This window comes from Culex pipiens, chromosome 2 (genome assembly GCF_016801865.2).
Source record: "Culex pipiens pallens isolate TS chromosome 2, TS_CPP_V2, whole genome shotgun sequence".
Taxonomy (NCBI): domain Eukaryota; kingdom Metazoa; phylum Arthropoda; class Insecta; order Diptera; family Culicidae; genus Culex; species Culex pipiens.
Window position 1 is genome coordinate 10,097,668 of NC_068938.1, and position 25,774 is coordinate 10,123,441.

The window sequence follows — 25,774 nt, forward strand, 5'->3', positions numbered from 1 at the left end:
TTCCGATCTTTTCGAAAATAATATTTTGAGACTGACATTACAAAAGGGCGTAATATTTTATGTTTGGCCTTTTTAAAATGTTGGTCTTGATTTATTTTTTTTTCAAAATATTTTTTTAGAAAAGATCGGAAAATTTCACGAATGTTTCATATTTTAACATTGAAAATCAGACCATTAGTTGCTGAGATATCGACATTTGAAAATGGTGGGTTGTTCTGGTGAGATTTAGAAAACTTCAATTTTCCTGTTTCTTTTTCTTTAAGCAGCTGTATCTCAGCAACCAGATGTCCAATCTTCAATGTCTCCAGAGGCGTCGCGTCCACCTGTTCAACCTGCTCATAGGACAGGTGATCATTTTGATTTTTTATATGAAGTAAGAATTAAATTATGTTCATTAAAATAATTGAACGAACACGCCAACTCGTCTTGGAATCGTTAAACAGCCAAGCGCATTCGTACCATAAAGCGCTCAATGAAAATCTAACGCGCACTGAAAGTTCTCCCAAGCAACCGCCAACCTGTTCGGATTTCTCCATACAAGGCCTCCAAAAAATACACTGAAAATAATCCCATTTGTACACGCTGGACGGTATGAATGTGGTAGTTCAGGGTGTGCATTAAAGCTTTTGGACAGTCGACATAAAAGCCCGCGAGCCGAGACGCGAGCATGGAGAGAGCAAAATATGGAGTTTTCTCTCTCTCTTTGAACTTTGTTCTCTCCATGCTCGCGTCTCGGCTCGCGCGCTTTTATGTCGACTGTCCAAAAACTTTCATGCACACCCTGAACTACCACATTCATACGTCCAGCGTGTACAAATGGGAGTATTTTCAGTGTATTTTTTGGATACCTTGTATGGGAACCCGTGCATGGAGAAATTCGAACAGGTTGGCGGTTGCTTGGAAGAACTTTCAGTGCGCGTTAGATTTTCATTGAGCGCTTTATGGTACGAATGCTCTTGGCTGTTTAACGATTCCAAGACGAGCTGGCGTGTCCGCTCAAAAGTTTTTGTAAAACTTTTTTAATTGTTATTAACAGGAGAATGGCATGTTGCTACCAAAAAGCGTTTTTAACTGAAATAAAGTAAGGAATACCTCAATAAAAGTAAGGAAGCAAGTTTCTATCGACAGGTTCCAAATGCTTTGGAATAGAAATAGAACAGAAATAGAACGCAATGTTTAATCTAACAAATATACAATAATTTCCTCTACATGTTGTTTGTATTTTTTATTATGGATTTATATTGAGATATGAAATGCAGCAAAATAACAAAAAATCGGAGATTTTTTATACTTAACTAAGGCTATTATTTTTTTTGTGGCTATTAATTCAAAATTTGTTGTATGATTAAAAGCCCATTTTGATAATGAAAGCAAAAATAAACGTTATACTACGTTAAATCAATTGCACGAGTTTTTGTTTAATGAAAATTAAAATTTCCATCAATATTATTTTTTGCCTTTATTTCCCTTTAATTTTTAGTGAAATTGTTTTTATCAGGAAACTAGAGCACGCGGTTTCGAGATTATAATGGTCAACATCCGGAATGTTTGCTTAGTGCGAATAATGAATAAATGTTGCTCTGATCAAATCTAATCCAACATAAGAGAAGTCAGTTTACCAGGAAAAACTTGTGGTTGGATTACGCCTCAAGTTTGTTTCGATTTTTTTATTTGAAAAACTAGCTAATTTAAGAAAACTATACAATGTAAAAACCATTTAAATTTTATGCTTATTACCAAAAGAATGATCATTACTGTAATTTGAAAAAAGTTAGGTGATTAGGTGATCAACAATTATCACAATAACATTGCCAAACATAATTGATTTTTTTCTTTAATATGTATAAAAGCTATTTTTTCATAATATTAAACTAAAACTCAAAAATTACTGAAAAGATGTTTTGAACAGTTAAACATTTTGGCCACGCGTCGCCTCTGAATGTCTCTTAGACAATTTAATAGCAAATTTTCTGAACTTCTCAAAAAAAATATTTTTAGAAACGGTCACTCATGGTCACTATTTTTAAAAATTGAAAAACTGCAAATATTTCACTAAATCAAACTTTCGGTGGCTATATCTTGAAAACGGAGCCCTTTATCTAAAAATCTGTAAAGTATTTTTCGATTGCAAATTCAATTTTGCATTAAAAAATAATGTCAAATTTGTTTTTGCATTAAATATTGATTTTTTTTTCCAAAAACCACTATTTTTCAAAAATTTATAACTCGGCGGCAGATTTTTTGACCATGTTTCTCTATGGCTCAAAAATTGCGGGTTTTTGTCTCCTAAAATATATCAAAAAATCTCGAAAACCAAAAAATACGCAATTTTTTCCATGTACCTATTTTTTCTCTCAACAATACCTACAACTTTGCCGAAGACACATCATCAGAAAATTCACTCAAAAGTTACAGCTGTTTGAATACGTACCATTTTTGTATGGACAGCAGCCAAAATTGTATGGAGACTTGTATGGGTGAACCAATGACACCACAAAGTTTGAGCCAAATCAAAAAATACAAATAAAATCTATTTGGGTTTTTGGTAGAGAATTGCTCAGTTGATTCACTGGTTTTACCAAAATGATTCATTTTGCCATCTGATTTAATTTGGGATTAATTAAATTGCAGTTGACTTACACTTAATAAACTTTATCACTCGGTTTCTGTTTCTACACCCAAACGGTGTTGGCATCATCATGATTCAAATCTACACGAAACTATTTGAGAATGTGTCTGAAAACTGTTCTCGAAAATCAAAATACAAATCGTTGCATTTTGGTAACGTTTTTATCCCGTTTTTTGTATGGTGACCCTGATCCTGAAAGTTGTAAGCTGGCGGATTCCGCGATTCCAAACAGCTAATTAATGTGTGTTTGGAAATCCCGGCTTGAGCTCTTCAAATTAGAGCGAATATATAAAAACCATTTTGCAACTATGTTACGTTTTGGTAAAAGCAAGTATCTATAGATCCCAGCCATAACTTGGCAACACAGAGAGGGAGGGAGATGTAAAAAGTTGTAATTACAAATATCAGATATCATTCATACTGTGTTGGGAGCAGCAGCAGCAGATTATTCCACTTCGATTGTGCAATAAATGGGAGCGGTTTTTTGATGGAAGAGAGGAAGCTGTAGGGAATGCAAGATTAAAATCACTGCACCCGACAGCAAATCAAGCAATTGCATAAGGATAAAACAGGATAAAAAATGGACTAATACAGTCAATTCTCTGCGGATTGTGAGTCGGAATTTGGAAGTAGAATGTTTTCATTGGGATTGATGTAAGCGGAATTCACTGTAATATGTTTTTAGAGAATAAGAGACAATCGATTTGCAGAAGCAAATTATTACTCATCGTTCTAAGCTCTAAACTATCGATTATCCAGTACTTTCGCAGTTAAATTAGTGTGCTTTTTGTGCTGTCCACTCATTCCGATATTTACATAAGAGCAGCACCCGCGCGCAACAATCCAACCGAACTATTTTGAGCCATTTTTCCCACGTTCAGCTCAAGCTCAGCTCAGTCGATTCCTAGCTGCTGGCTCTGACAAGTCGGACAAGGAGTGAGGTCCTGACGACGATTCCACCTATAAAAGAACCGTTCCGGCGGGCTTTATCAATCAATCGCAGCCCGGCGTTCGACGAGGCAACAGCTTGTATATTTCAAGAGTTGTTTTAAAAAAACATACCGTTGATTACAGTGTAATCACGGGGAAACAAGTGAAAAAGGTTAAAAGGTGTTCTACAAAAAAGAAAGAAGGAGTTCTTTTCCGCGAGCAACGAATTACATATTCAGAGCCCAAGTTCGTCCTTGTTGCTCGCGAAGTGGCCACTTGGCGTAGGCACCCCCACCACCCTCAACTCAAAGGCACTTGAACTATAAAATATATATATAACAGTAAAGCGAATAATAAAAAAAAGTGTTAGTGTGTGCTGGTTGCTGGTACTACACATTGTTCTTGAATAATCCACCACAAAAAAGGACTCACGCGAACTTTTGTGCCCTAGTTCAGATCGATTAACCCCGTGGGGCAACAACTTCAGACCATCAACATGCAGATTGTGGGCCTGTTGATAACGGTGATAGTGGCGGCTATTTGCTGCGTGGGGACGGTCCGCAGTTGGCCGGTGTCGAACCCCGAAATCGACAGCTTCATGTTTAGCAACGCGGAACAGGTGAGAACGAGGAGTGCCAGTGTGAATTTAGTGATCTGGGACAAAGTGTTAAAAAAATGATAAATTTGGGACGGATCCGGTCAATAGAAATATTTATTTTACAGGTTGGGAAACCTTGAAGAGCAAAAATTATATTTTTCAAACTCCGATGGAAAAACATTTGCAATCAATTCAAATTAGATTGAAATAAGTTTACCATTATCATAATGTCACTTTTGTGTACAGTCCTGACTTGATTATTAGAAGGCCCTATAAAAAATTGGATAATCAAATCTTCGGATAATCGAATCACAAAAAAAATCTTTGTCTTATTTTTGATTGTCGAGCTTAAGTTTGACCCCTTAACTACTCCAAAATGATATGGAACTTTTAAATCCGAGATGGCGTAACGAAATATTGAAAAATGCATTTTGTAATTTAATATGCAATCAACTACTCAAATATAACTAAAATGGGATCGCAGAACTCAAACTTAGTGTTAAAAGAAAGAAAACAAAAAATAGGAAAAAACAAAAAATGTTTTGTTTATGCATCGGTTACCTGAATTTCCATACAAATCTCCGGATAATCGAACTTTGGATATTCGAAACTTCGGAAAATTTTACTATATTTTTAAATTTTAGAACACAGATCATTTCAGCTTATGAATTCTTGCTTTATTTTTTTAAGTAAGCCTTTCTTTTAGATGCTTTTTTTGTAAAACAAAATAAGTTAAACTATAAAATTCGCAAACAATTGTGCTTAATCCACCGCCAATATTTTTCAAACTTTGTGTCTCCCTTCCCCATTAAAAATTAGTCTGAAAATTACAACACATTCTTCTAAAATGTTGAAAAGGCTTATAAACATTTTTAACATTTTTAAACTTGTTTAAGAATAATTTCAATATTGGTAGAATTTCAATTCCAATCCCATCGCTTAACCTTGATCAATGTTAAGGGACATAAAATAGTTGCAAATAATATTTGAAAAAAAAACTAAATTTTAAATTTCAAATCTGTTTTTTTAATTGTAGGGAAAAGTAGCACAACATTTCATTACAGTGAATTTATGGAAATATTTTTTTTACTTTTTCCAATTTATTTAGTCTTTATTTGATTTAAAATCAGGGATGGAATAATCGCAAAAAATCTTTTTCGTTTGGGAACTTTCTTTAGCAGCGGAAGAGAAAGAGAGAGAGAGAGAGAGAGTAATATGCTTAAGAAAATCGCTCCCAAAATACTCCAAGAAAATCAATCAGTTGTAGATTTTTTGTGAATTTCGTTGTTAGCACCACTTAAAATTATTTATTTCGTTTTGTTTACACACATTATCCATCTGCAAAAAATGACAAATCATTTTTCAACGTGTGTCGTTACGCCTGCAAGATGTTCCGCTGAATAAATAAGAAGATGATTTTTGATATTTATTCTACCAATCTTTCGTGCGTGAGAGAGGAGAACCAATTTTTCGTTATAAGATTTTCGTTAAATGATGATTCGTCTATCGCTGTTAAAAATACATTAACTGGTAACTATTGAATGGTGTTAGACTGGTGTTTTTAAAAAATCAAAGTGTTGAACAAAATTTGTTTCTAAAAAAAAAATCGTAATTTTTTTTGTCCACATGTTATTTTATGAAAAGTTTCATTCACTTTTCAAATCTGCAATAACCCAGAAGGGTAATTTTTATTCATTCAGAACAACAATTTTACTTTTAACTTTATCAAAACATTTTTACGTAAAATCGCGATAACTCTTGATGGTTAACAAGCAAACCCCTCATGTTTATGCATCATTTTTTGTAATTGTCTGCTTTACATATGTTTACAACATTGCTACATTCTTAAAAATAACCCTGCAAAGTTAAAAACAAAAAAAAAATATATTCGGGTAAATTGTGCATTAATTTTTCAAATAATGCGTTTAATTTTCACGGTAAAAAAGTAATTTCTATAGTATCGTTTATCGAAAAACACGCTGACATTTAGGAGAGAAAATTAGTGCGCAGGCCACAAGAAGGCCCAGACTTGTTTTTGCATTTCCATCTCTTCCATTTTCGTTTTATCGCTGTTAAGATTCGATTGTGAGTAGCGGGACCCCGCGGTTACTCTGTATCGTGTTTTTCAGATCTTTTTATTTGATATTTTATTTTTAATAAGCCCTTCTTTTTTTTCACTCGTGAATCCTGACCTCATACCCATCTACTAACCCCCTCAAAACTCATGTGAGTAATTCTCTGAGATTTCGGTCATTCGATTTTTTCTGTATTTTTTGATCCGGCTGAAACTTTTTTGGTGCCTTCGGTATGCCCAAAGAAGCCATTTTGCATCATTAGTTTGTCCATATAATTTTCCATACAAATTTGGCAGCTGTCCATACAAAAATGATGTATGGAAATTCAAAAATCTGTATCTTTTGAAGGAATTTTTTGATCGATTTGGTGTCTTCAGCAAAGTTGTAGGTATGGATATGGACTACACTGAAAAAAAAAAGATACACGGTAAAAAAATGTTGGTGATTTTTTATTTAACTTTTTGTCACTAAAACTTGATTTGCAAAAAAAACTCTATTTTTATTTTTTTTTATTTTTTGATATGTTTTAGAGGACATCAAATGCCAACTTTTCAGAAATTTCCAGAATGGGCAAAAAATCTTTGACCGAGTTTTCAATTTCTTTTTTTTATTTAAATTGAATTTGCAATCAAAAAGTACTTTAGTGAAATTTTGATAAAAGGCACCGTTTTCAAGTTATAGACATTTTTATGTAACTTTTTTCAAAATAGCCGCAGTTATTGATTTTTTTTAAAACAGTGCCCATGTTTGCCCATTTTTGAAAAAAAATATTTTTGAAAAGCTGAGAAAATTCTCTATATTTTGCTTTTTCGGACTTTGTTGATACGACCCTTAGTTGCTGAGATATTGCCATGCAAAGGTTTAAAAACAAGAAAATTGATGTTTTCTAAGTCTCACCCAAACAACCCACCAGTTTCTAATGTCGATATCTCAGCAACTAATGGTCCGATTTACAATGTTAAAATATGAAACATTCGTAAAATGTTTCGATCTATTCGAAAAAAATATTTTCAAAAAATTTAAATCAAGGCTTTTTTTTCGAAAAGATCGGAAAATTTCACGAATGTTTCATATTTTAACATTGTAAATCGGACCATTAGTTGCTGAGATATCGACATTAGAAATTGGTGGGTTGTTTGGATGAGACTTAGAAAACATCAATTTTCTTGTTTTTAAACCTTTGCATGGCAATATTTCAGCAACTAAGAGTCGTATCAACTAAGTCCGAAAAGGCAAAATATAGAGAATTTTCTCAGCTTTTCAAAAATATTTTTTTCAAAAATGGGCAAACATGGGCACTGTTTTAAAAAAAATCAATAACTGCGGCTATTTTGAAAAAAGTTACATAAAAATGTCTATAACTTGAAAACGGTGCCTTTTATCAAAATTTCACTAAAGTACTTTTTGATTGCAAATTCAATTTAAATAAAAAAAAGAAATTGAAAACTCGGTCAAAGATTTTTTGCCCATTCTGGAAATTTCCGAAAAGTTGGCATTTGATGTCCTCTAAAACATATCAAAAAATAAAAAAAATTAAAAATAGAGTTTTTTTGCAAATCAAGTTTTAGTGACAAAAAGTTAAATAAAAAATCACCAACATTTTTTTACCGTGTATCTTTTTTTTTCAGTGTAGTCCATATCCATACCTACAACTTTGCCGAAGACACCAAATCGATCAAAAAATTCCTTCAAAAGATACAGATTTTTGAATTTTCACATATCATTTTTGTATGGACAGCTGCCAAATTTGTGTGGAAAATTATATGGACAAACTAATGATGCAAAATGGCTTCTTTGGGCATACCAAAAGCACCAAAAAAGTTTCAGCCGGATTAGAAAATACAAAAATTAAAATTAAAGAAAAAAGACCGATTCCGTAGAGAACTGCTCATGTGATACTTTGCCGGAGATGCAGTCGATTGGGCGGTCTCTATCACTCAAGTATCGGCTAACATTCCCATCCACTTCCCCGTGTCTTACCTCTGGTCGTGGCCGGCGTCGGTATTGACCAGCATGATAGGGACCTAATTTTCATGTGTGGTCTACGGAGAAATTTTTGGAGGTCCTGGTCAATAACGAAGTAGTATCTACGGGTAGACACCAATGCTATGCTATGCTATGCTGTTTTTAATATACATACCGGCTAAAGTATTTTTTCCGCAAAAAAAAAATGTTTTTTTTTTCAAAAATAAGTTTTTTTTAAACTGATGATTGCAAACCGACTGTACTGCTGTATAGCATTTTCGATGCCTTTTTGCATTGAAATATTGAAATTTTGGTTGGTAATTTCTAATATCATATATTTTTATTTTTTTGCTCTCTTCCTCGACCTCGGTCAGAGCTGAGGGACCAATACTTTGAAAGATGTTTGTATCGGCTTTACCTAAATTTTACATTGCTCCAGAAGAAAAACACGTTTCCTATTTTAATTTTTTTTCAAACGTAAAAATCATTCAAAGTACCCCTCATTATATTTTTAACTTTTTAATTTTGTCCTTCAATTGTTTGTTGTTTTATTTTTAAATAAATTATGGATTCAATTTACTAATTTATACATGATATTAATATAAATATAAATGATGTTTTTTATTTACATTCTATTTTCTCCTTGTTTTGGAAATCCGACATGCATACTATGACAAAATATCCAAAAAAATCGTTGTCCTAAAATGAATTTGAAACCAGTAAAAAAGTGTAAATATCCTTGAATATAAAGGAATTGAAGAGTTCATAATGAATTTAAAGCGAGGTTGTTTTCGGTTTTTTATTCAATTTAAAAATTTTGAAACCGCAAAATTTCCTAACTACATTATTTTAATATCAAATTTACACACCAACAAAAATTAAAAATTTTATTTCTGTGAGCACTCACTGAAATAAAAAAAAAAGTACCAAATTCCTAAATTCTAAGAATTTTGGCTCCTTTCCTTATTTAGAAATCGGGTTTTTTAGATTACTAAGAAAAGGAGACAAAATTCCTAGAATTTAGGAATTTTGTACTTTTTTTTTATTTCAGTGTATGTTTTGCACCGTCATTGACAACATCACGGTATTCATAAAAAAAAATACCACATGAAATTTAGTCTTCATCACACAGCTTGAAACTGCAATTCTAGATTAAATTTTGAAAAGGTCCTATCCGCATAGCATAGGTTCTTTTGAAAATTTACTCTAGAATTGACATTCCATTTTACGGTGACCTCCAGCTGCTTATCAAAGTCGCCCAAATCTGCCCACGAGGCACGTGCCAACCGTTAACGGTAAATGGAGATAAATCAAATTAGATTATGAAGACAACTTGTTGGCAGGTTGACGAAAACAACAATTTGTTACTCACGCGAAAGCAGACTTTCAAAGTCCTTTCCCAGCTGATGGCATCTGTGATTTCATTGTTGGTTGAACTAATAAATCATACACCACAGCGGAAATTATTTAAACAACGTGAAGGTATGTGCTGCTGTGGTTTCATTTCCCTCTGTTTGCAAACGTTGGACAGGAAGTTCTCGATCCTTGCGCTAGGGGTGAGTGAGCAGTTCTCTAGGATTTCGGTCATTCGATTTTTTTTTTTTGTATTTTTTAATCAGACTGAAACTTTTTTGGTGCCTTCGGTATGCCCAAAGAAGCCATTTTACATCATTATTTTGTCCATATAATTTTCCATACAAATTTGGCAGCTGTCCATACAAAAATGATGTATGAAAATTCAAAAATCTGTATCTTTTGAAGGAATTTTTTGATCGATTTGGTGTCTTCGGCAAAGTTGTAGGTATGGATACGGACTACACTGGAATAAAATAATGCACGGTAAAAAAAAAATATTATTTAACTTTTTATCACGAAAACTCGATTTACAAAAAAACACTATTTTTATTTTTCTTAATTTTTTATATGTTTTAGAGGACATAACATGTCAACTTTTCAGAAATTTTCAGGTTGTGCAAAAAATCATTGGCCGAGTTATTATTTTTTTAGTCAATATTGATTTTTTTTTAAAATCGAAAAATTGGTTGCAAAATTTTTTTAACTTCATTTTTTGATGTAAAATCAAATTTGCAAAAGTACTTTAGTGAAATTTTGATAAAATGCACCGTTTTCAAGTTAAATCCATATTTAAGTGACTTTTTTGGAAATAGTTGCAGTTTTTCATTTTTTTAAATTAGTGCACATGTTTGCCCACTTTTAAAACAAAAATTTTTGAAAAGCTGAGAAAATTCTATATATTTTGCTTCTTCGGACTTTGTTGATACGACCCATAGTTGCTAAGATATTGCAATGCAAAGGTTTAAAAACAGGAAAATTGATGTTTTCTAAGTCTCACCCAAACAGCCCACCATTTTTCAATGTCGATATCTCAGCAACTAATGGTCCGATTTTCAATGTTAAAATATGAAACATTTGTGAAATTTTCCGATCTTTTAGAAAACAATATTTTCAAAAATTTCAAATCAAGACTTACATTTTAAAAGGGCGTAATATTGAATGTTTGGCCGATCGATCAAAAAATTCCTTCAAAAGGGTATTTCGATCCGGACGGTTTCGGGATGTTTGACAGTTGAGTTGGAGAAGAGCGCGTCGCGGTCATCACGCAGGATTTTCGTTGCCGTTTCCGTCTTTGTTGTCCCCCCGATTGTGTGTGCATTTCGATCCGGGCGGTTTCGGGATGTTTGACAGTTGAGTTGGAGAATTTGAACGGTGCGCGTCGCGGTCCTCGCGCAGGATTTTCGTTGCCGTTTCCGTCTTTGTTGTCCCCCCGATTGTGCGTGTATTTCGATCCGGGCGGTTTCGCGTTTTCGCATTTTAGTTGGTTTTATCTTTCCACAGCCGGCTGTCTAAGATTAAATCATTTATGCTAAACTCAACACCAAATAACCGGGAATAGTCTCATCCGCATACTCCGACTGTTTGCCTTGAGAATGCATAATACATCACACCATTAAACAAAATTCATTGATTATTGGGCCACATCATCATCATCTATGATGAATCCTGGCCATTACCCTTCCCCACTAACAAAATCCCAAGTAGAAGTAGTTTTCCGGCACACGCGGGGGTGTGGATATCGTATAGAACCCACCCTTGGCAGCAGCCTGTGCTAACTAACATTCCCGTCCCATTCCCTCGAGATCTACAAACTGACATGGCGGGCGCCGTTGGTGGTCAACGACTGTTTCCTATTCGCACCGGCTCTAGTTTTGATGATCGTGATGTTTTATCTTTTCAGCGCATTCATGCATGCTGTTGATAAGGGAAACATCATTTGATCGTTGAAGCGTGTGACCGGTTGTGCTGATGGGATATTATGGTCCTGTTCAGCAACGGAGAAGGACAACCATGGGTGGTCTCTCATGCTCATGCTCATGCTCGCTCAAAAAATTCCTTCAAAAGATACAGATTTTTAAATTTTCATACATCATTTTAGTATGGACAGCTGCCAAATTTGTATGGAAAATTATATGGACAAACTAATGATGCAAAATGGCTTCTTTGGGCATACCGAAGGCACCAAAAAAGTTTCAGTCGGATTAAAAAATACACCGATTTCGTAGAGAATTGCTCAAGTGTCAAAAAATTATAGGACCTTTTAAAATGCTTTGTTTTTTTCGATATGTTTTACTTTTTCCAATCGGAAACTAGTCAGCTTCCCCTATCAACTTCATTTTCAGCTCGTTCGTATTCCTCATAAATATCCACATCGTGCACTATACATTCTAGCACTTTCCCCGTTACATTCTTGCATTTTCTCTACGCCACCATCAACACCCTCGTTCAGAGGCCTTTTTGTTTGTTTGTTTTTTTATGTATGTAGCACAAACAGCCAGGATAATGAATCTTGACCGGTGGTGGTAGCACCACGCCAACACCGGTTGTTCCAGCAGCTCTCTTGATTAAGACCGGCCTGACGATGAATGGGTTCTTTTAATCAACAATTCTTGTGCAGAGAGAGAGAAGAAAACAGGGTCAAGGGCTCATACTTGCTGTATTACATGCTGAGGTCAATTAATTGGTTTACTAACGAGGCACTGGTTTTTGAATGGTGACTTTGGAAATTTGCATTGTGTTTTGGCTTTACAAAACGGGGCATAGAGAGTGCGTGGATTTTTTTTTCCTCTTAGATTTCTGACAGTTGATAAGTCGGGCAAATATAGTTGACACTTTGAACTACTAGAATAGAAATAGCTCGAGAAAAATATGTTATTCAAATGAGACTGTTCAAAGTATCATAGATCAATCTCAAAATAGTTATTTTTGCCTCAATTGTTTTTTTTCAAATTATTAAAAAAAATTCCTCCATCCAATCAATTATTTCTTCCCTTTCCAACAAGATAGCTAAATGTCCCAAATGTCACTGCCAGATTGTATAACAAATTTCCCCCTCCACCCTCTTTCACAGCAACCGGGCCCCTCGCTGCGGGAGATTCCCCAGTGGCACTGCCTGCGGTACTTCAAGCACGACATCCACCTGATGAGGCGCTGCCGCAACTACCGCATGCACATGCTGCGCCGCCCGAACGACATGATCTGAGATCCGGAGAACCTGGTCGCGGACACCCGCGAGATGGTCCGGGGCATCCTGCTCGAGGACTCGATCCGGCGACCGGGCTGGGACGGCAATTAAGGCAGAAGGTGTTAAAAAAGACTTCCTTAAAAAAGATCTTCTCTCTCTCTTTTTGTTGTGTTGACGAAACAGAAGCGCATGAAGTTATATACAAACTAATAGTCGGTAACAATGTGTATAATATCGGAAACAGTCGTGATAAACATTCTTATTAAAAAACTAGTTAAATGTATGATTTGGTGGCATAAACAAACAATACAATTATCTCTATCGTCAGTGCTAGGGAAAACAAACTAAATTTAAACAAAACAAAAATGCGTGGGTAGCACAATCTAATGAAAATTATCCAGTGGCATTCATCAAAGAACACTCATTATTTGGCATTAATCCTTGTATGAAAATAACACACACACACTACATATGTAAGAAGATGGTGTCACACATTTATGTACAACTGCATGTAAAAAAGAAAACACGCTGCTGATGTAACGAGTGACTATTTATTTTTGCTGTGAATTAAACATTTATCATTGTTAGGCGAGGCTACAGAAATTGAATCACTTCTTAGTTGTTATTGGATAACACGGTGTTGATTAAATCGTGTAATATCACAGCCATGGCAAATTCGACGGTTTTCCACTTAAACTTCTTTTTTTCTCATCACGACCGGACTCTTCAGTTTTGATGAAAATTATACTGTTCCAAATTTTGAAGATCTGGCAACCCTGTCATTTGATATCGGAACCTGTGTTAAATTTTTGGAACTTAACTTGACAATTAGCTGTAGTTTTGCTCATTTTTTTGAATAAACTCAAGTCGCGTTTGTTTTGTACTTCATCGCCGAGTTTCTTTGAAATACTTTCCAATTCGTCCTGTAAACCAGTACAGTCCAGACTCGATTATCCGAATAATCAATAATAATCAAAACTTCGGATAATCGAACCGCGAAAAAAAACATTTTTTTTTTGCTGTCTCATTTTTGATTGTTGAGCTTGACTCTAAAGTAATTAAAAAAATTAAATCCGAGATGGCGAACAAAATGGCGGTGATGTAATTTTGAAAAAAGATTCAAATTCAAAAAAAAAATCAAAAAAGATTTCCAATTTCCCGGGAATTCCCGGGAAATTTTAAATTTATTGAAAATTGTTATGATCTTGGTTTTAATAAACATTATGCAACAAAATTGTACAGAACATCAACATTAATGGTTTAAATAAGTGTGAAGATCAATTAACAGCATGACTGCATGTAAAAAATCACTCAACTACAAGAAAATGTATTTTGGTATTTTTTGATGAGAAATTTTAAACTTGCCTCTGTGACCAGTTTAGGCCGTTGCAAATATTTTTCAAAGTTTATGTCCCTCGACTCTGACCCAAGTCTAGGTTTAGGTCTAGGTGCTAGGTTTCAACATTTGGATGAAAAAAGTGTTTTAAAATGCTTTTTACAGGCGTACAGTTGCTTTCCAATCATTAGTTTTGAAAATATCGAGGTATTGACGGAATTATATTTTCCCCAAAAAAAATTTTTTTTTTGTGGGACTGTACATTGCTATTTCATGAAAATTTAAAATGTTTTCAAAGGAGTTCAAACATGCTAAATATTAAAGGTGGGCAAAATCGCTCTTTTTTAGGAGCCGCTCATTTTCGTTCGCTCTTTAAAAAGAGCCGCTCTTTTGAACGGCTCTTTCGTTCTTTTTCAAAATGATGTAATTTTTAAAACTATTTCACATTGGATTTATATAAATTATAAAAAAAATAACTAAAAATGAAAAGATGCCCTTAAAAATCATAGGTCTTGGCGATCTCTATGTCAAAATTTCTACTTGAACCTTAACGTTTGAATTATTGAATTGCATCCAAACTTAAATCTAGGACTTTGAAGAAATTGCTATTAATTTTAAAATGGCGTTTATTTCTGCGAACATTAAACTTATGCTGATATTTTATTAAATATTCTGTTAACTCTTTTCTCCATTCTGATTTGATCGATAATGTTTATAAACGCTGAAGTTTATTCGGGCAGGAGGAATTATTTTTCCCTAAATCTCTAAGCTATTTAGTAGATTTTTGATAATAATTTACAAGTAATGCAAATTAAATGCTCAAATTTGTATTCGGGTAATACTTTGATGTACGATGAATACAATTAAAAGTTTCTTCGTTTTGTTTTAAAAATTCATATACTTTTGAAATTAAAAAAAAAAAACAGCAGGAAACTGAATATATATGCTTGAAAACTTTTAAGCGGTGTTCAAAGATTGACATCAATGCTATTGAGAGTCTTTCAATATATATTGAAGAGAAAGTTGCCAATGAAATATGACGATTCAGCTCTGAAAATAGCTCCTCATTAACATGCCGTTTAAATTTTAAAGTACTTGAAAAGTACTTTTTTTCAATTATTAAAATATTTGAAATTGTATTTTCAATTCTCAAAAACAACTTTTACAAATACAAATTTGTTACAAATTCAATAAATTATATTTATAACAAGTAAATTTTAAAACTTGGACCATTTTGGAACGATTCTTTCAAATGACCGGAGTTTAAAAAAGAACCGCGGTTCTTTTTTTGTGAGCCATGGTTCGTTCGCTCTTTTTAATGAACCGGCTCTTTGAGCGGCTCGCTCTTTTTTTGCCCACCTCTACTAAATATGATTATAAACGCGGGAAAATGCATTTTAACTAGTTTTCAGTTGGTTAAACTTTAATTTTTTTAAAGTTTTGAAGTTTTTCGAAATAAAAATTATTTTTGCCCCCTGATTTTTCTGACCAACTTTGAAGGGAAGGCGACATAAACTTTGAAAAATATTTGCAACGGCCTTATTGAAAGCTCTTGAACAAATGGTAAAGCTTTTTAGTGTTGGTTTTACTCCAAACAACCCAATGTTCACAAATATTTGAAGCAAGCTTTGAATATATTTTTGCATTTTTTTGAGAACAAACAATAGAAAGTAATTTTTCAATGTTTTTTTTTGTACTATTATGCAACATGATTTAAATTATACGATAAATTAACATCATTCCACAAAAAGTCTTCTATTTTTCACATTTAACCTTCTAACACCTGTAGTTGCACCAGTGCTACATAATTCTTTTACTTGAAATTGTAATTTCTTTAGTACTAGGTATTCAACCAATTGAACTAATTCTTTTTGCACAAATTCGATTTTCATCTCATTTGATCATGGTAAACAAAAACGTAAAAAAATCTCAATTTTAATTTGGGCTTAAGGAGTTTATATTGTTTTGATGAAATAACATCAATCTGTTAAAAGCTTACCTAATTGTAATAATTTAATACTCCTTAAGCAAAATCTATTCCCAGTTGCTTCAAAAATTAATATTATAAGAAATAATTCTGATATCATTATTTCTGATAATCTGATTAATAATATATAAACCAAACAATACATTCAAATTAGCAAAATCATGTTGTGTTTGTTCATTTATATTTTTTTCAGAGCATTTCAAAAAATAGTTCCAAAAAATTAAGAAAATGTATCCTTCCGCTTGAATTTCGGGAATTCCAGGGATTTTACAAATTTCCCGGGAAACAGGAAATATTTTTTTTTTCGGGAAATCCCGGCAATTCCCGGGACGGGAAATTGGACGCTCTAATAAACACAATCCTTATAAAAAATCAAATTATTCGCTCTACAGCATTGCCTTGACGTTCTCGATTGCGAGATTCCTACTCGAAACTAAGTGTCCGAAGGCTTGATTGTTGAGGCAATTGTAAACCTCTTTTTACACCTTAGCTTCCATCCACCTCGGGATTCGAACTGACGACCTTTGGATTGTTAGTCCAACTGCCTACCAGCGACTCCACCGAGACAGGACCCAGGGAGACGACTCCTGCACCTGGACTGAGCTAACGACCTAACCTTTTTAGGTTAGTCCGGGGCCAACATTTACTTCCCGTCCGACGGAAGGCGTGATCAGACAAATCTCGTCTCGAAAAATGCCACCGGGATCTTCTGGGATCAAACCCAGGCCGACTGGGTGAGAGGCAACCTCGCTCAACCCTACACCACGGGTCCCGGCAATCCTTATACAAAACTTTTCAAAAAAAATCTCTAGAATTTCATCATCAGATCTAACAAAATAACTCTTGAAATTACAGCGAAACTATTTTATAAAAATTAAGCTGATTGATTTTTTTAGTGTAACACCAAACGAGCGTCAAACTGTCTAGTAAATAAAATTCTTTTAAATTTACATTTATTGTAAACAAAATTACGATTTCTTAAAATATTGTTTTCGTTGAGTTGCGAAATTCTCGTCAAAAAGAATTATCGGTCTCTATCTGGTGTTTGCACAATCCCGCATTAGGGCGTCCCAAAAAAATGAAAAATTGTCAAATTTTTGTTGCTCACCCCTAGAATGATAGATTAGGATGTCAGAAACAATGTTTTCATACAACCAAAAATTTACAAAAATTGTTTACAACTCGCGCGCGGAGCTTGAATGAAAAAAGTGCATTTTTCGAGCATTTTTCAGAAATGCGCGTAACAATCATACTAAAGTCATTCAAATTTGGTTGCTTTGGGCTTCAAGTTATAGTTTAATGTCCCCTGAACAAATTCCTGTACAAACATAGTCCATAAAAGCTTGTGAGCATGGCATGGGGCATGGGAGCATGGGAGAAAAATTTGTATTTTTTAGCTAAAAAATTTCAAAAATCACTCCCAAAACGAGCCAAAAAAATTTGCAGCCAAGATGGCCATTTTACGGAGATCATTTTGCTTTTTTTCACATTAAATTTATGTCCATGCAAAGCTGTGATATTTGCATTTTGGTGAACAAAAAGTGACGAATTTTCAATATTCTTAGTGTATAAGCGTTTTTAGCATAAAACATGGGCTACTATGATTACAAATGAGAAGGTATATATTTTGGATATTTTTATTTTGCTCGCTCAAAAACGATAGTTGAACTTGACATTTTCTCACAATGTGACGTAAACGACAAATAATCATAAATCAAAATTAATTTTATTCAAGTTCATATCCCCAAGCTGTGATCGTGATTTTTATTGCATGTACATTCGAATGAAACAAATTTATTTATAAAACCACGCTTACACCATGGTCCCGGACCTTATATTCTATTTTATTCTATAAGATTGCTATGTTGATTTTGCTTCATTTTCATTTAACTTTGCTTTTTATTTTCTTTTTTTATGTTTCACGATAATTCAATTTTGCTTCAATTTTATGTGAAGTTTAGTTTATACTTTCTTTTAACTTAAACAGCTGATTGAATTTTGCATCCATCTTTTTTATTTCGCTTAAAAAAATTATCAAATAAACTTTTATTTTTGATTCTATTTTAGTTTTTTACGTTAAATCAAATTGTCTTAAAATTTCATTGTATCATGATCTTTGTTTCCTTTACTTTAATTCTTGCCTATATTTTAATTTAATGATATGTGAACATTCGAAAATCTGTATCTTTTGAAGGAATTTTCTGATCGATTCGGTGTTTTCGGCAAAGTTTTAAATATTAATGAGAATCATTCAGAAAAAAATAAGATTGGTGCGCTGGAAGTGGGGACGCGAAGTCGTGATTATTCAGGTTAATTTTTTGTGTGTGCTTTTGTATCGTTATTTGTATGGGGTGAGTGTTTAATTTGTAAAGGTGGTGTAAAAAAATATTCGGAGTGAAAAGTGATTTTTTTGTGTGTTTTTGGTCATAAATTGTGTGTGTCTTAATTTATTGTTCTGTGATTTTCAAAGCCCTTCCTATATCATCGTTGATCGGAAGGCACGGCGTCGGACGGATTGTGTTTAAATTTTTCGAGGTTTTATTTATTTGCGGTGAAAAAGCCATATCTATATAATGATCGAAAGACGCACTGATAATTGGGATCGTCGAGTCGCCGTAGCTCGGGAGGCATCGAAAAGCCTACTAACCCAAAAAAAAAAAAATAATAATCACGTGATGCTTGAAGCGGTCTCAAGCGGTATCAACAAGTATATAGCGAAAAACTATGTGCTTGATGAGTCTGCAACTTCAACTATCGGACTAACATTCCTCCCTTTCGTTGAACTGCAGGCTTCTTGAGAGGGCGCCGGTATTGACTAATAAAGTAGGGATCTTCAGAGGTTAAACAGTGAACGGATGGTTGGCTCCCACTGATCATTTTTGATTCATTGTTTAACTTCAGCTGATCTGTCAATAACGGAGTAGCAGCTCATTGGCAGTCAACCATGCTCATGCTCATGCTCCTGCTACAATGATTCTGAAAAAATAAGTAAACTTAAAAAATCAGATTTTTAACAGCCTGAACCCGATGCTTGCCATTCTCGTTCATAAAAAAACGAGTCACCAAAAACCTCTTTTACTGTTTTACGCAAATGGATCGTTAATTATTTTTTTTCACAGAAAAATCCTAGCCGTATTTTTTTCAATTTTCAGAGATTTGAAAGTTTGAAAATGTTTGCTTCAAAAATTTCCAAAATATTGTTTTTGAAAAGATCGAAAAATTTCACGAACATTTTCAGAATATTTTCGGAAATGGTCACTATTTTGAAAAATCGGAAAACTGCAAATAATTCACTGAAATCAAAGTTTCGGTGGCTATACCTTGAAAACGAGGCATTTTGTGAAAAAAATCTGTAAAGTACTCTTCGACTGCAAATCAAAATTCGAAATGAAGTCAAAAAAATGTTGTGTGTAAAATTTCGACTTTTTCAAAAAATCATAGCCGGGCGCCAAAATGTTTGATCATACTACTCTATGGCTCAAAAGTTGCGGGTTTTGGTCCCCTAAAACATATCAAAAAATTCGAAAATAAAAAAATACCAATTTTGAGAAATTGAGTTTTTGTGAAAAAAAAGTTAAATAATTAAGCGGCAAGATTTTTTTCCGTGCACCTATTTTTTTCTAAACAGTTCTCTCTCATCAAAACCTGCAACTTTGCCGAAAACAACAAATTGATCAGAAATTTCCTTCAAAAGGTACAGATTTTTGAATATTTACGTACCATTTTTGCTGCCAAAATTGTATGGAGACCTGTACGGGTAAATCAATGACACAAAATGGCTTCTTTGGTCATAGGGTTTGGGCAAAATATAAAAAATACAAAAAATAAAATAGGGCATAAATTGGCCGAAAAATGGTTATGTTTTTATCCTTTTGAAAATATATTTCAAAATGGCCAAATAATTATTGAAAAATATTTAGCGTGATTTTGTTAAGTTTTGTAGACGGCGGAATCTAGCTGATTTTTTTTACTGTTTCAAATACCATTTGTGACATGCAATACATTTTTCAAAATAGTTTGATAAAATATCATATACTTATGAAAGTCACCCCCCGAAAAACACAAAAAATGCACTCACCTCTCTAATCCCGTTCTTCCCCGCAACTCCAATAACTCCAACCTGCTCACCACCACCAGCACTCGTCGTCACTCCCGACGCACCAACCGCGCTCTGCTTGGCCAACATCGCCGCAAACGGCGTATTCGGCAGCCCTCCGGCGACGGCCTCATTCATGTACACAACCGGCCCAAGCGATTCCTCATCGCTGTCCGAAACGAGGTGGAGCAGCTCTTGATTTTCGTTCAGGAAGTACAGCTGCGAGATGGCTTGCCAATCGACATTCAGCGATTGGGATTTTGGGTAGCGACGTGGGATCCAGGCGGCGCCGTAGACCGCCGGGAGGTTCTTCCGGTGGTAGAGCGGCATCGGGATGTTCGGGAGGAAGATGAACAGTTCGTGGTCGCGGGTGAAGGCCGCGATGAGGTTGGTGAACGAGTCGATCGAGAGGTGGGTGACGGTGAGGTTCACGGTGACCTGGATGCGGAGGGTTAGGAGGTTCCAGACCAGGAGGCGGTTCTCGGTGGCCATTACGACGAGGTGCGAGTACTCGCCGTGGCAGAAGAGGACGTGCCGGATTTGGGCGGTGGTTTTGATGGGGTTGGTTGGTTGGGCTTTTGCGGGTTTCTTCTTGGCTTTTTTGGGTGAATTTGTAGAGTTGAAGACGTTTGTCAGCTGGGAGAGTGTGGGGCTTGGGCGCTTGCGGCGTTCGTAGTTGTGCAGCTTGCGTTTGCTCTGGAACTTGACGTCGGAGCTGAGTTCGTTGACGGCTTTCTGGAGACGGCGTTCTGCCTGGGCGGACACTCGCTTGGCCTTGGCCAACTTCTCCGCGATCTTTTCCTTCATTTCACCAGCGGTTCTGCACTGAATTCGCAACCTGCTGAACAGTTCCGCCTTCTGCGCCAACGTCAGCTCGTTCTGCAGTTGAACTCGCTTGAAGACCAGCTTCTTCTCCTCGTTGGACAACTTCTCCGGCTTCCCCCCAGTCTCCACACTCAGATATCGCTTCCTCTTGCTCTCCGTGACGTTCTTAAACAGCGCCGAAACGTCCTTCTTCTCCAGCACCTCCAACATCTGCTTCACAACCTCGGCCTTCTTGGCCAAAAAGGTCGCCTTCTTCACCCCCAATTTCTTCTTGCCCGGAACCGCCACCACAACTCGATTCACCCCTCCATCGTACCCAGCCGGCGCGCTCAACACGCACTTCAACCGCAACGTCTCGGCGTTCCACGCGCAAAGAACATTCCCAAACCCAGCCGCCAACAGCGATCCATCCTGCGAGAACGAAACCGACCTCACCACCAAGTTCTTGTACTCCACCCTCCCCACACAACTCCAAATCAGCTTCTCCCCACCCCCGGTCACCTCAACCTCCTGCAACGCCCAAACCTTCACGCAACGATCATTCCCAGCGCTCGCACAAAGAACGTCCCGCTCCTTCGAACTGCTCGAAAATTCCAACCCGGCAACGCCACCCGCGTGTACATTCTCCACGTTCGTGTTGAGGGCGTAATTTTGGCGGGATTCGTCGTACCGCCAGAACTTGAGACGCGTCTCCGACGAGTAGCAGTTGTCGTTCCAGCATTCGGCAGTGGCCAGCCAGTGCGCGTTGACGGCGACGCCGGTGACGACGGTGTTGTAGATGACGCTCTTGTGCTCGAGCGTGTTGTAGTTTTTAAGCGTGATGTCGAGCTAGAATAAAGAAACGAAAATTGTCGTTATGAAAATCGCTTTAATTAGCACTTTCTATGGCATCACTGCTTGGAAGGCATGCCGGCAAAGATGGGTCGGGGGTGGAACAAGTCCGAAAACAGACCATTTTGTAGTCTCATTTTTATTATTCTTTCGCAGAATTGAGTTTAGTTCGACCGATTATTGTTGAATAATTTTGGATGGTTTCATTTTGTGTTCTTTTATTTTCTAACAATGTTATTTCTCATGTCGGTTATGTCTGTAACATAACCACCTGCACTTTTTAATTTTTAGAAAACATAATTTTCTCAAATTCACCTCTTACAAATCCAACTTAAAGAAAACTGAAATAATTTGTTTAAATATTGGACAGTCGAGATCTTTCATTTTTTTGAATTTAATTTTCTTGAAAAAAAAACATGATTCAAAAATACAGAAATTAAGAAAAAAAAAAAACAAAATACATATATTCAAAAATATTAAACATCCAAAATTAAAAAAATCAAAGCTCGACAACTCAGATCTGGAGTTTTTTTTTTTGAAAAAGTCCAATAAACCAATTTTCCAGTTTTTACTTCTTGGGTGTTTTTAGAACCGCCTTGAGTCAGGGGTATTAAAAAACACCCAAAAAGCAAAAATTGAAAATTTGGTTTATTGGTCCTTTTCAAAAAAACTCCAGAGATTTTTTTTTCTGTAATTTTAAAATAATTGGTGTTTAATTTGAATTTACCAATTCTGCTGCAGGAAGTTACATAGGGAGGGTACATATATCTAATTTGCTTGTGTGCTTTAAGCCAAAAAAAATCATTTTCATAAACTTCAACATTCCTGGCTTTTAAAATTCAGAAAATTAAAGAGTTTGAAAATTAAATAAACATTCATAAAATCTTAAATTTGGAAACACAAAAACATTTTTTTATTAAAAAAATTCAAAAAAATCAAAATCTAAAAATTAAAAATTTCAAAATCAAGAAATTCTAGAATTATAAACGCAAAATTTAATCATTTTAAACTAAAAAAAAAAATTTATTAAAAAAGGAAAATAAGTTCAAATTATATTTACATGGCAGCTGGAGGTTTGTTTGCATCAGATTTCCTATCTCTTATTCTAGCAAGTTTTTTTGTCAGGCGAAAAACCAGTTAGAGCATTTTTTGCACCACGACACTCTGACGAGGAGTTAGTAATTTCTGGGTTAAATTATATTTTTTCCACTTGGTCTCGAAAGCCTTATTCAATTCAGTTCAGAATAATAAAATCGAGTAAAATCAAAATTTAAAAAAGAAAAAAAAATGCATTCCAACAATTTCAAAATTCAAAAAAAATATTTCGGCAATTCCAGAATTAAAAACAATCGCAAAATTCTAAATCCTACAATTTAAAATTTCAAGGATTTAAACATTAAAATTAAAAAAAAAACAAAAATAATAAAAAAATGGAAATGCATAAAAAAATATTTAATTTAAAACAACATCAAATCTAAAGGAATTCAAATTCTAAGATTTACAAAAAAAAATGGAAAATCAAAATTTCTATGATTTAAAAAAAATTCAAAAATTCTTAAAATTTAAAAATTGAAAAAAAATGATTTCAAAAATTCCAGTAAAATAAAAGAATAGATTTTATTAAGGCTGGAACAAAAAAAAAAATTTCAAAAAACTTCAATATTTTTATGAAAATTTGAGTGCAATTAGTTAAAATGAATTTAAAATGAACTCCCCTGCGTTTAGAATCATTTTTTGCATGTTTGGGTGATTTAAAAATTTTTTGAATTGTTGAAAATTTTCGATGTCTACTATCGCTAAAGTTTTTTTTTTTGCTAAAATTTTAGTTTTCGTCAAATTTTACATTTTTTGAAAACTTCTATTGCAAAACAACTGAACTAGTGTAAAATACATTTTAAAACACTTTTTCCATGCAAATGTTGAAACTATGGCTTGTTATTTTAATATTTATATTTTTTGGGGGGGATGGGAGCCTCGACTCTGGAACAAAAACTTTTAAAAATATTTGCATCGGCCTAAATCCTTCAACATTAAAAAAACTAAAATTAAAAAAAATCCAGAATTTTTTCGAAAAAAAAAGAAAAAAATCCGGATTTAAAATTTAAAAAAATCAGAAAATTTAAATTTTACAAATAAAGAAAAATCAAACCTTTTTATATATAAAAAACAACAAAATTATATAAAAAAAATTAAAAATAGGAAAAAATAGAATTTAAAAATACAGGCAACCAAAATCTTATAAATTAAAAAAAAAACAAACTTTTTATTCAACGAAAAACGAAGTTGACTTTATAGCTGTCGGCCACCATTGCTAGTACCAACCACTAGTGTCTTCCTTTAATCTACAAGGACTTCGCCGCCCTGGGCTTCTAAGTGTATGAAAGTATGGCACGGAGCGACGGCGCCGAATACCCATATTTACACAAAGAATTTTAGAGCACTTTTTAAATTGGAAAAAATATGATTTCAAAAATTCCAAAAACGAAAAAAATATTATAAATTTAAAATAAAAAAATAATATTCTGGAGTTCAAAAATTCAAACATTTATAAACTAAAAAAAAAATCCTAAATTTTAAATATTCAAAAAATGTTAAATTTACAGTTACAGGAAATTTAATTCTGAATATAAGAGTACACAAATTAAAATAAATCAAAAAAAAAAATACAATTCCGAGATTAAAATCAAAAATATATAAGAATTGAAATACCAAGCCGTTGTCCCAAAATTTGAATGAAAAAAGTGTTTTAAAATGCATTTTACACAAGTTCAGTTGTTTGCATCAGATTTCCTATCTCTTATTCTAGCAAGTTTTTTTGTCAGGCGAAAAACCAGTTAGAGCATTTTTTGCACCACGACACTCTGACGAGGAGTTAGTAATTTCTGGGTTAAATTATATTTTTTCCACTTGGTCTCGAAAGCCTTATTCAATTCAGTTCAGAATAATAAAATCGAGTAAAATCAAAATTTAAAAAAGAAAAAAAAAATGCATTCCAACAATTTCAAAATTCAAAAAAAATATTTCGGCAATTCCAGAATTAAAAACAATCGCAAAATTCTAAATCCTACAATTTAAAATTTCAAGGATTTAAACATTAAAATTAAAAAAAAAACAAAAATAATAAAAAAATGGAAATGCATAAAAAAATATTTAATTTAAAACAACATCAAATCTAAAGGAATTCAAATTCTAAGATTTACAAAAAAAAATGGAAAATCAAAATTTCTATGATTTAAAAAAAATTCAAAAATTCTTAAAATTTAAAAATTGAAAAAAAATGATTTCAAAAATTCCAGTAAAATAAAAGAATAGATTTTATTAAGGCTGGAACAAAAAAAAAATTTTTCAAAAAACTTCAATATTTTTATGAAAATTTGAGTGCAATTAGTTAAAATGAATTTAAAATGAACTCCCCTGCGTTTAGAATCATTTTTTGCATGTTTGGGTGATTTAAAAATTTTTTGAATTGTTGAAAATTTTCGATGTCTACTATCGCTAAAGTTTTTTTTTTGCTAAAATTTTAGTTTTCGTCAAATTTTACATTTTTTGAAAACTTCTATTGCAAAACAACTGAACTAGTGTAAAATACATTTTAAAACACTTTTTCCATGCAAATGTTGAAACTATGGCTTGTTATTTTAATATTTATATTTTTTGGGGGGGATGGGAGCCTCGACTCTGGGACAAAAACTTTTAAAAATATTTGCATCGGCCTAAATCCTTCAACATTAAAAAAACTAAAATTAAAAAAAATCCAGAATTTTTTCGAAAAAAAAAGAAAAAAATCCGGATTTAAAATTTAAAAAAATCAGAAAATTTAAATTTTACAAATAAAGAAAAATCAAACCTTTTTATATATAAAAAATAACAAAATTATATAAAAAAAATTAAAAATAGGAAAAAATAGAATTTAAAAATACAGGCAACCAAAATCTTATAAATTAAAAAAAAAACAAACTTTT

The 25,774-nt window shown here is 33.7% G+C and overlaps 2 protein-coding genes across 2 annotated transcripts in view; one reads left to right on the forward strand and one right to left on the reverse strand.

Moving 5' to 3' along the window:
* LOC120418697 (WD repeat-containing protein 75) overlaps positions 1 to 25,774 on the reverse strand; it is a 31,439-nt gene that overhangs the window by 2,955 nt on the left and 2,710 nt on the right. The window contains exon 3 of the mRNA XM_039581162.2: positions 20,139 to 21,809. Within this exon, the coding sequence (XP_039437096.1) occupies positions 20,139 to 21,809 (1,671 nt within the window). The remainder of the gene's footprint in view (positions 1 to 20,138; positions 21,810 to 25,774) is intronic.
* Positions 3,597 to 13,345, forward strand: LOC120418719 (uncharacterized). The gene is made up of 2 exons (XM_039581192.2): positions 3,597 to 4,178; positions 12,624 to 13,345. Exons 1-2 carry the CDS (start codon positions 4,056 to 4,058, stop codon positions 12,753 to 12,755), a joined length of 255 nt encoding a protein of 84 aa, XP_039437126.1. The 5' UTR covers positions 3,597 to 4,055; the 3' UTR covers positions 12,756 to 13,345.

What these genes read in the sequence shown, in the direction of transcription:
- LOC120418719 (XM_039581192.2), top strand. Translation starts at nt 4,056, where the DNA reads ATGCAGATTGTGGGCCTGTTGATAACGGTGATAGTGGCGGCTATTTGC. An exon ending in TGTTTAGCAACGCGGAACAG is followed by an intron (nt 4,179 to 12,623) that starts GTGAGAACGAGG and finishes CCTCTTTCACAG; the next exon opens with CAACCGGGCCCCTCGCTGCG.